We start from the raw sequence: 10912 nt of genomic DNA on the forward strand, positions 1-10912 counted from the left end.
CAGATTCTCAATTGGATTTAAGTCTGAACTTTGACTAGGCCATGTAGGTGACAATTCCCCACTCCGTCAGATCTCTGGTTGGATGTTCTGGGGCAGTTGTCCTGCTGGAAGGGGGGAACCTCCACTCCAGTCTCAGGCGTTTTCTTCAAGAATGCAGAATGATGCTGCCACCACCACCGTCCGGTTCCATTCTGGTCTCCTTTGTCCAGACCAGTGGAGGACACCAGTTGTCCTGTCCTCCCAGCAGAGCTCATGTCCCTCTGAAACAAAAACACTTTTGACTCGTCAGCTATGGTCATTTAAATCAATATAAATGATGAATTGCTTAAATTGAATTGGCCGTTCATAAATCAATGAAACAACCTTTTTTCTTTTTTCTCGGAAAAACTAATTTCCAGTCAGTGTTGCACCATGGGTAATGTAGGCTTATCAAGTTCTACCAAATGGCTGAATTGGGTTTTTGAGAAAATCTTCAAATTATTTAAATATATATAATTGTTGAACATTTAAATACATTATTCAGTTTGCCATGTAACAAGCGTAAAGTTAATAAGTCAGAAGAAAAAAGATACATTTAACAACAGTAGATGACATGCACGCTTTGTTTTTATAAGAAAATCTTTAATTTATTTCATCACAACAGGAAAAATGTTCATATTTTACAGCCTGTCTCCATCTAGTGGACAGATAATGTCACTGCAGCAGCTGGGACGGAGGATTCTCAGCGTTTCTTCCAGGTGAACTTGCGCCGCGCTCCCTCCTGTCCGGGCTTCTTCCTCTCTCTAACCCGGGGGTCAGGGGTCAGCAGACCAGCTGCAGGGAGACAACAATAAGCTGAAGCGAGAGAATTTGGTCTTCAGCAGCTAATGCTGCATGCAGTGCTCACCTTGCCTCATGGCCTCTCCTTCGCTCTGCGGCAGGAAGCTGAGCAGCGCCCGGGAGATGGCGAGCCGCAGCGCCCCCGCCTGGCTGGATCTGCCACCGCCGCTCACGGAGCAGTCCAGGTTGAAACGGCCAAGCAGGCCGCAGAACTGCAGCGGGAACATCAGCTGCTCCCTGAGCCGGGGCAGATAGGAGCAGTGGAGGAGGGGGGGACAGTTAGCTGAGCTCATTTACTGCCTGGTCCCGCTCCGATCAGAGCAGGTTCTGACTCAGCACGACCCGGTTCTGGGTGGCGTCTCAGCCTGAATGGACCCAGATGCTGACAGAGTCGGTTGTCACCCCCGCGCTCCAATTACAGCCGGCGTGACAACGGCTAGCAGCACACGCTCTCACACACTCAGTCAGCTGTGTAATTAAGTGACTAGCAGCAGATAAAGGAAGGCTGCCTTCCATTCCTTCAGGCTGTGGAGGACAAAAAAAATGTCCCGCTCTCCATTTAAAGGGAAACAGTGAGAGGAGGCCCACCTGTCCTGCAGCACAGGGAAGTAGTGCAGGTAGTCTTGACCGTTGACGGTGAGGCGTCCTGCGCCGCAGTCACGAACCACCACAGATCCCCTGGATGTCTTCCTCCTGCCTGGAAGGAAACACAGCTCAGTTTAACTCTCCTCCTCTAGACGGTTACAGCTCCTCGCAGTTTGATTCGCCCAAGAGGGAAATCAAATGTCATAACTCAGATCGTCCACATATCACGAGTCGTCGTGGGCACATCCTGACATGCCAACAGCTCAGTGTCCAGGCAGCAAAGATGATATTCTACAGTAACATGTTCTGATGACATCATAAGCTCTGCTGATCCACCTCCTTTGCTCCTTTTTAGCTCTCTGTCTCGGACGAAAGCAGAGCAGAGAGACGTTGGGGTATGATCTCCGTCGTGAAGGACGGAAGAGATGGTTTGAACTCTTTCCTTCTACCGCTGTATCCAAGAAACCTCATTTTCAACTCCCAGGATTTTGGGTATTAAATAAGCTTCTGAGATGCTAATCAGCTGTTCCCAGTTGGAAAATACCTTGTTGCCATGGTTATGAATCATAAGTGTCCTAAATTAAATAAGAAAACAACAGTAACCCTTCCAGCTGCTCAGCATCCCGAACTGTCTATAGAGTGTCTAAAAACAGCGAGAATTCAACCAGGAATTGATGACGTGTAGAAAAGAACCAATAAGAACCAGCTGAGCTGCTAAACATGCTGCCACCACAAGAGGCTCATAAAAGTTGGAAACATTCTACAGTAAATGGTAAAAATGAATGTAACGAGTGAAAGGTTGGGGTTAGTATTTGTCAACCGTTGCTAGTGTAAAGTCTTAATACCCTCTGCGGTGCTGAAGTCCACCCCGGCGTCGTCCTTCTGCAGCGGTGGCACCACCTGATGCATGGACTGGGCCTCCAGCTGCTGGCGGTGGCTCATAACGAACTGCTGCTCCAGGCTGCAGCAGGGCATGGCCAGCAGGCGCTCCATCAGCTGGATGAAGCACTCGTACTGAGGAGGACAAACATCGGATCAGTCGGGGTCCGGCTGAGGTCAGATCACTGTGGCTGGTCTTACGTCCTGACTGGAGATGGGCTCCACCAGCCGCGCCTCCAGCTCCTCCTTGGTCAGCCACCTGCTGGTTCCCAGAGCGCTGCAGGAGACAGGAAGTGGGTTGGTTTTCGACAGAGACGGCTCTAATCTAAGAGAGGACAGGTTCAAAACCAACATCTGCTTGGGCTCAGTCGGGAACAGTCCTTTGGCTCTCAGCTGGTCCTGGTGCTTCTCCACCTTCAGAACTCTGCCGTACAGATCCTGGAAGGCAGAGCAACGATTAACTCTCACATTCTGCTGGGCCTTAACACGACCCGACCTGGGTTGACTAGCACAGATTTATGCTTTCTACAATGATTAAATAGTAATTTATACCAACATAACTTTAGCATATTAGTAACATAGCCTAGCATTAGTTATGTAATATACTAGAAATAGCAACTTAGCAAAAAATCAGCTAACAGCTACTGCAGTAATGTTATTTTTTTAATTATAAATGTAACTAATAAGCTAGCATTTACTAATTTACAAAAAGATAGTATTCTAAAAATGGTATTGGTAATTGCTTATACAAACGTGTGTCATCTAACATGGAGAGATTAGCTATTAAAACACTAATTAAAGCTAATATATATACAATAACATTAGCTAAAATTAGCTTGCAGCTAAGCCTTAACTAATAAGTGAACTTTATGTTATATCCTAGCAAAAGCATAATAAACCTGTTATGTGACCTCCTGTGTTTGGCTAAGACACATTTCTTTTTAATATCAGACACTGATTCTTAGTGAGATTTAGATGGTAAAAATATGAAAAATACTTGTTTTCGTTGTACTAGGAATACCACGTTACCTTCCAATGTGTCACTTCAGTACTATTAAGTGTATCACATCATAAAAGTAGCTGCTAAACTAATGTTAGCAAACAGATGCTAACATTAGCCGTTTTAAGGATGGCCTACACTCTAGTATTACCAAAATACTCCTGCTAGCAACCTTGCTCAGATTGGTTCAGTCTTTTAAACTAGTCTCTACATCAATGGTTCTACAGACTTTAAAAAGCTTAGTTGACATTGTCTGTTTGTTTATTTTTTTGGTGGCTTTGACATGAAATAAAAATGGACACATGATGGGACAGAGCCCGAATCACACGCTGCACTTACATGCATGAGGGAATAGTAGTACTGTTTGCCGGTGTAGAACAGGAAGTGGAAAGGCCGTCCATCTGGTCCCCACTGCACCGCTTCACAGGGAGGGAAACAGAGATCAGCTGACTGTCTGATGATGTCAAGATACTAACAGATCAGTGTGTGGAAGCGTCACCAACCTCTCTGCTTTGGAAAGATCTCAACGGGATGCTGCAGATGGAAAAAAACCCAGCAAAACATGAAGCAGTCTGCATTCATCCAGAAGACAAATTTCTTTTGACCACGTTATGATTTTTATAGCCGCCTGAAAATATGTTCGTTCTTCATCCAGTGAAGTTAAAAGTAATAAAGCTACTCCTTGAGTAGTATTTTTTTCCCCAAAATGTTGCTAAACGTAGTTACTACCCAGATTTGAAAGCTTATTTGATACACTGTGACGATAAAAAACAGAGTAGTGATGATAAAATGGGTTTATTATCTTAAATGTCATTGTTGCAATTTTCAATATTTCTAGATCTAGGTCTAATTCTTCCAAAGATTTCACTTATAATAGAGAACATGCTCTCCGTCCTCTTCATGCCCACCACCACAAGCCCCGCCCCCAAAAAGAGGCGGTCCTTGTTAAGACTGTAGTCTGTTTTTTTGGGTTGTTTTGATTCGTCTGAACAGGATTTCTTTTGATGCTGTTTTGTTTTCTTGTTTTTCCTTGCTACTTATTATTAATTCAGAGTAAAATATACATAAATATCACGAGGTGGAACAAAACTCAATGAAAATAAACAGAATTTTGTTGTTAAATGTCAAAAAGCTGTTTATTTTCCAGGAAGGGGATTAGAGACACTACAGACCATATTCTTGGTGATGAAAGTTTTACTTGTTTGAGTTCTCAATACAACAACAATCAAGGCCTAAAGAGGCTGGATTAAGCAGGTAAGGAGAGAAATGTAAAGAGAAATAAGTACAATCATTGACCTACATGTTGAGGTTTGAGGGAGAAACGCTGCAGTTTGTGGTGAGCTGATAAAAGCTGGATAAAAGTGAAACCTCACCTTCATGAGGGGCCGAGCTCTCTTCTCAAACAGGCCAGAGGGGAAGAGGTAGGCGATGCTCCTCTGTGGGGGAGGACGAGAGCAAAGAACAAAGATGAATAAATAAACGGTGAGGGCGCTGACGGCCGGCACGTCCAGAGAACACGGGTCGCTGAGCGTGACAGAAGAAGAGGCGCGAGCTGCTGGCGGGTTCACGGAGAGGCGAGTCGGATCCGTTAGCGTGAAGCCGAAGGAGAAAAGGCTCTCGGCGGACAGGGTGAACGTCCGACGGGTTCACCGTGAGTTCACCGCACGCCTGCTGTTAGCCAGCGCCACCGCCCAGGTCCTGTCAGCTCGATTAGTGAAGCAGCAGGTCCTTTAAGGTTGTCACGACGACGGAGAGCAGCTAGAAGGGGATGGGGAGAAACTGTGAAAAACGGCAGGGAACAGATGAGGACACACCTGCGCCTCCCTAGAGATCTGACAAAATGCGGGAGAGACCCGGGAGGAGCAGCGACGGAGTGCCAGAGGGGAAGCTGTCGGATGGGAGCAAAACTCAGCCACATGGGGAACACGGAGGTTACAGATGACAGAAAGACAGCTCCAGAAGGACAAAGGAGGCTCAGGAGGCCATCAAAACTAAAAGCAGAGATACATTCATTTCTAGCTGCGGGACCTGGGAGAAATGCTGCATTCTAAAGGAAGGAAGAAAAAAAAAAGTCTCGGTGGAGTTTTAAATAAAACAAAACGTCTTTTAAACGGCATCAAACAGCTCTGATGATGTAGATGTTTTTTAAAAAATCACTAAACTCTGATTTCTACTAAAGACTAGTTGATGCGAGTCTGAAAAAGAAGCCGCAAACTGAAGAGGAGCAGTTAGAATGACTGTCACTAAACCATGGGGCGTTCACTGCCTCACATGGAAAACGACAAGAAAAACAACTAGAGAGGCTGTGAAGAACCCATCAAGCCTCCCAGTTCCACCCTGTTAACTACAAGTCCCAGCAGACTTAGCATCAACTGGAAACAGATCAGCTGTTACTTTAGTGCTTTCTGTTCTCTAAATGTATACACACTTAACTAGCTTAGCTTAACATTTAATTCTGTGTTACTGACCAAACACCACCCAAAATGTTGCAAAAAAAAAAAGCAGCTTCTGAGCATTTAAGAATGACGTCTCAGCTGCTGGTTTCCCCCAATCATTGTTCTGTCAACAGAGCTTTACATGAAACAACTCCACCAATGAGGAGGTTTCATTTACTAGCTTCACATCAACATCAGGTTCTCAGGAAGACATCCACCAGGTGACGATGATGCCTTCAGGGACCAGACGTCCTGACCGGAGATCCGAGGAGCTGTCCCTCCGGTCTGGGAACATCTCCATGAATTCCCCGGCTCTTCCTCTCCGTCACGCCTGAGGCGTCCCGACTCCGGGTCCGGAGCGCCGGCTGTCGCTTCGCTTTTCACACTTCCACAGACAGCTCTATTGGTTACTGGCAAGGGACGGAGCCACGGACACGCGGAAAATTGGGATAAATGTGTGGAAATTTTGCCAAACAAACACGTGGGGGGGGAGACGGGGGAGCAGGGTACGGGCATCAGATGAGGGTCGCCCACGCCCGCCTGCTGCCAGGGACGACGGCTAAACGTGAAACACCGCTGCGGCTGGGAAGAAGAGGAGAAACACAAAGTCCAACCGACTGCTCATCTGGGATCAACGTGTTGAAAGATTTCTAATCCGTTAAGATCAGAAATCGATCTTTTCAGAAAAAAAAATAAAAACACTAGACATGAACCAGGAAGTCAGTGATTCATGTATAAATGATAAACATATGAAATCCAGATGATCAGGTTCTAAAGGAACCAGGAGAGTTTTCTGGGCCAATCATGACCTCTGACCTCCCACAGCGTTGAGCAAAAAAAATGAACCCTGGCAGGAAGTGTTGCCAGGGTTCATTTACAAATATATTGTATAATTCTAATTATAAATAGTTGGAACCAGAAGTTTACATACACCAAATAAAAAACCTATCCAGGGTTTTCCTCCCCGTCTGAACCAAACTTCTGTTTGAAGTCAGAACCACCAGAATTATTTCTGTTTGCTAAAAGCCTCAGTAATGACATAAGAAATAAAGAATCTGGTGATCCTACAGTTTTCCTATCAGAGGTCTCCAAAGCCATGACATCATCTGGGCTATTCATTGTTCTTCAAAGAGACTGTAATTAGGGCTGCACTGACTGCAGTTTTCTGGTGGTTATTGAAATCTACAAAGCCTGACCTGGCGAGTCCGATTTTAGCAGATACCAATTTTTTTTTTTGCCTGAAATATCATTAAATATAGCAAGAAAGTTGCTGAGTTGGCAACTGTGGGGTGACTACTGTTAACTGCAAACATGCAGACATGACCTGGTGGGTGGGCGAGGCTAACAGTCAAACCTCTCTCATGGCAAAACGGTGGTTGATTTTTAGACTTTTGCTGAGGTAGATAAGATAAGGGAATAAGATCGACTTCACATGTAATTATCGACCAATCACCGATCTCCCAAATTAAGAAAATCAGCGTTGATAAATCGGCTGGCCAATAAATCGGCTGGCCAATAAATCGGGCCATCCCTAACACACCAAACATTCTGTATGTAGACTTCTGACCTTGAAGACAATAATAATCAACAGTCTGACCTATTCTTTCTCCCATTCATTTCCAGTGACATCTATTGGCCTGCTTCACACAGCCATACAGATGTTCATGTGCTTCTTAACCCCAAAGGTGTGGCTGTTTCCATAGTGACCAAACTCACGTCTATGTCCTCCTGAGTGAAGTTCTCGGGATCCTCTCCCATCATGTTGGCCAGGTGCCGCTTCCCGATCTCAAACTCCTCCACCTGCTTCTGGATGAACTCTGCGGTGAACTTCTCCGGCCCTGCGGCCCCCAGGTTCTTCCTGCGGAGGGCAGGGGTCCCGCATATCTGCGGGGAAACAGCAGCGCTACTGTCATTCATTAGCATTAGCCTGGCACGGCTAAACATCTGTTGCCGCAGCCGAACTGGACCCGACAGGTTCAGACGTCAAACAAACCTCAGCTCGTCGCCACACTTTGCTTAGATAACCTGTGATGTCAACATGTTTGTAATTTCAGCGATTCGTGAAGCTAGTCTCGGATGACAACAGCATGCTAACACAAGGACGTCCATGTTTTTATCATTTAAATGCATAACTTTTAATGCAAGGAGAACAAATTCACAGACTGTTGGTGCCTGTTTACCTGTCGGCAGAACCGCAGTGTCACTGGCCTTGTAGACGAGGCGAAATGTACACTTTTCCCCAATAACGAACCGACAACACGAGCACAGTTCGCCGCCATCTTTGGTGACGACAAACGCGTCAACGTTTGTTGGTGTACGTCACCACTGCGTCTGATTTTCTTAACATTTAAATACAACTAAATATTGTTGTATTAACTTATTTCGTATGGCTTTATTTGATTATTTTAAATAAAACTAAATATTATTGTACAAAATTATTCATTTATTTCGGTTTAATTGTAAAATAAAACGAATAAAATTACATTTAAAGACGCAAAACTCCAGGATAAGTAGATGAATAAATAAATACAGTCCACAAATAAAATCATACATACAAATACATTTTAAATATTTACTATTTTTTTCCTAGAAAAAATAGTATTTATGACACTGATGAGTTTTCTAATTTAAAGTAATATTACTTAGGTCAGAAAGGACATCTTGATACCAAAAAATGTTTAAATCATGATCAATTGTTTCAAAACCTTTATGCCATTTGATGCGACATAACTGGAGAACATATGGGGAGTGAATGTTAAATTAATAAAAACCTAGTTTAATGTATCGACTACACCATAAGCTCATATTTGGATGAAGCACCTTTCAATTGCAGCATTCAGTCTAGTTTATAACAGCCAATACTCAGAAAATTCAATGAACCTGGAGTAAAGTTTAGCTGTCCTAAACACTACCAGAAAAGTAACACGCCATTTTACTAGATGAGTAAGAATAGCAGAACCAAGTGGTGGCAGCATCATGTATGTAAGTCTCCTAATTGGAACAAGATAGTTCACATTCTAATTCTAATTCTTAATGAATACCAGTCAGTTTTGATTCAAACCCTTTAAGTCTCTCATGATGATGGTCGTGGATTTTATTTTCAACATCACAGCGAGCCCAAGCATTCTTCCAACTCTACAACATAATGACTTCACCAGAAAAACGTTTGCAAACGGGCTTGGTTCTGGGTTTTTAGTCCAGAGCTAAATCTGGCTGAGATGGCTCGGATCTGCAAAACAGGGACACCAATTTGTTTAAGTTTGAGCTGTTTCTGATGTGAGCGGCCCAACACATGCAACTACTTTGTTGGTTTCTGCAACTTTAAAGTAAAGGACGGGTGTCGTGACAAAACTTTCATGCACAAACACACACCCACCCAAAAAAATGAACTTCACAATCCAAACCACATGACTGAGGGCCAGGGCCTGCAGTGACAAAAACAAGACGAATAAAAATGGGATTTGTTGAGTCAAAGTCAGTACAGTTGTTTCCAAAGACAGCTGCCACTTCTTAAATCTGAAAGGCAACACTCCACATCACATCTCAGAATGAAAACCATGCGGACCACATGGCTCAGCTGAATGGTAAGAAACAAAGAACTCTAAAAACCTTCTTTGTGTTCCTCATTAAGGCTGTAAATAAAAAAAAAAAGAAACCCATCAAATTAATGTATCCTTGTTTGCAACCACCTGTTAAATGTACAACTTTAGTGGGAGAAAGTTGCAGGAAAAGAAAACCGTGACTGGAGCATATGGACGCTAAAAACATTACTGTCCACTGGTGAACACCATCTGTCTTCAAAGTAAAGCCACGGACTCAAACCCCCCCCAAAAGGGAATGGATTGTAAGTGTCATCACAAAAGGATTTAAAAGGAAGTGATCAGTATGACTGATCAGAAATGACACAAAGAAAAGACTCAGGCAGGGTCTGCCAGACACATTGGCACAGCTAACAATAATTTGTTTTGCATATGCGGTTCCATTAAATGAAGAGATGGATTAACACATTCTGTGCAGATTCCTTAGAGGGAAACAAACTGCCACATCACCCAAACTTTACGGGCTGAAATTAGTGTAAACTTGTTCCGTCAAGTTGTTGTTGTTCCCTTGCTTTGCTTAAAGTCACATAAAAAGTTTGTCTAACCACAATCAAATGACATTATCAATAAAAAGAGTTCAGCTGAATACGACCGCACATTGCAAGAAATCGTCGACTGTCGCTACATACATCCACCTCCAAGAAGAATGAACGCTGCAAGTGAATGAAGGGATGTAGAGTCTAACAGCTACTAGGGGGAAGGACTTACAATAACATTCTTTTATACACTTAAGATGCAGCTTATAACTTGGTTAGCTGTTAATAGCTAATAGCTTCAGTGACATTAAGTAATTAGTTTAAGTAGTTGCTGACATGCGTGTTAGAAATATTGTTAATTTAGGTAGCAGTTAGCTTAAGCTGTTCTTAAGTCTACTGGCTACTGTTACTGTCATTAGCTTTTAGGTTAAAAGCTAATGGCTTCTATCCTAAAAGCCACCATCTTTGGTGATGCCAATATGCCATGCTGATCCCTCGCACCATGTACAGGGATAAGCCCATCGTGCTGAAACATGGCTGTCATGCCTATTAGGATAAAAGCTAATGGCTTTTAACTTTTAAAAGTTGATGCTTAGCAGATTGTTCACTTTATATGCTGCTAAGTAGCTATTGTCTTGACTGGCATTTACCTTTAAATTGTCAGCTTGATAGGCAATTAGCTAAACTATGTTTAGGCAGTTACTGCTTAATCAGTTGTTAGCTTGATTAGCTGCTAGCTGCGGAAGCTGCTACGTTGAATAACTAGCATGTAAAGTGTTATAGACTACCTCGTGAGAATTTTTCTCTAATTCTGTCAATTATGATCAGTGTGACTGCTGCCTGGCCAGACGTCCAAGTAGAAACTTATTTCACAAAACCAAAATGTTAAAGCTCTTCCATCCTTCACGTAGCCTCTGTTTTGTTCCTGAGATTTGGACACCGGTTTTTCTCAGCAGAAACAGCAGCGGTTTTTTTAGGGGATGGCTCCTCTTCTAATGTTGTGTGTGTGTGTGTGTTTTGAGTACAGTAGTATGCTGTGCTTACAGATCAATGTTGTGTGTCTTCACTTAGATTACTTTGATAGAGTTGGAACGGGAACACAGGGAGATTAATCAAAGT

At 43.4% G+C, this 10912-nt stretch overlaps 1 protein-coding gene across 1 annotated transcript; it reads right to left on the reverse strand.

The window, feature by feature from the left end:
* Positions 1-588: 588 nt before the first annotated feature.
* On the reverse strand, positions 589-8018 carry mrps9 (mitochondrial ribosomal protein S9). The gene is made up of 11 exons (XM_032557147.1): positions 7899-8018; positions 7435-7602; positions 4657-4719; positions 3787-3817; positions 3623-3702; positions 2636-2721; positions 2485-2560; positions 2250-2418; positions 1408-1516; positions 887-1056; positions 589-813 (listed from the first exon to the last, which is right to left on the reverse strand). Exons 1-11 carry the CDS (start codon positions 7995-7997, stop codon positions 722-724), a joined length of 1143 nt encoding a protein of 380 aa, XP_032413038.1. The 5' UTR covers positions 7998-8018; the 3' UTR covers positions 589-721.
* Between the last annotated feature and the right edge of the window lie 2894 nt (positions 8019-10912).

The sequence above is a fragment of the Xiphophorus hellerii genome, chromosome 24 (genome assembly GCF_003331165.1).
Source record: "Xiphophorus hellerii strain 12219 chromosome 24, Xiphophorus_hellerii-4.1, whole genome shotgun sequence".
NCBI lineage: Eukaryota > Metazoa > Chordata > Actinopteri > Cyprinodontiformes > Poeciliidae > Xiphophorus > Xiphophorus hellerii.

Excerpts from the sequence above, each read along its gene's own strand:
- mrps9 (XM_032557147.1), bottom strand. The coding sequence starts at position 7,997 with ATGGCGGCGAACTGTGCTCGTGTTGTCGGTTCGTTATTGGGGAAAAGT. Across the intron at positions 4,720-7,434 it reads TCACTCAGGAGGACATAGAC|AGGAGCATCGCCTACCTCTT; the intron begins GTGAGTTTGGTC and ends CCTCCCCCACAG. Across the intron at positions 3,818-4,656 it reads GAGCTCGGCCCCTCATGAAG|CATCCCGTTGAGATCTTTCC; the intron begins GTGAGGTTTCAC and ends TTCCATCTGCAG.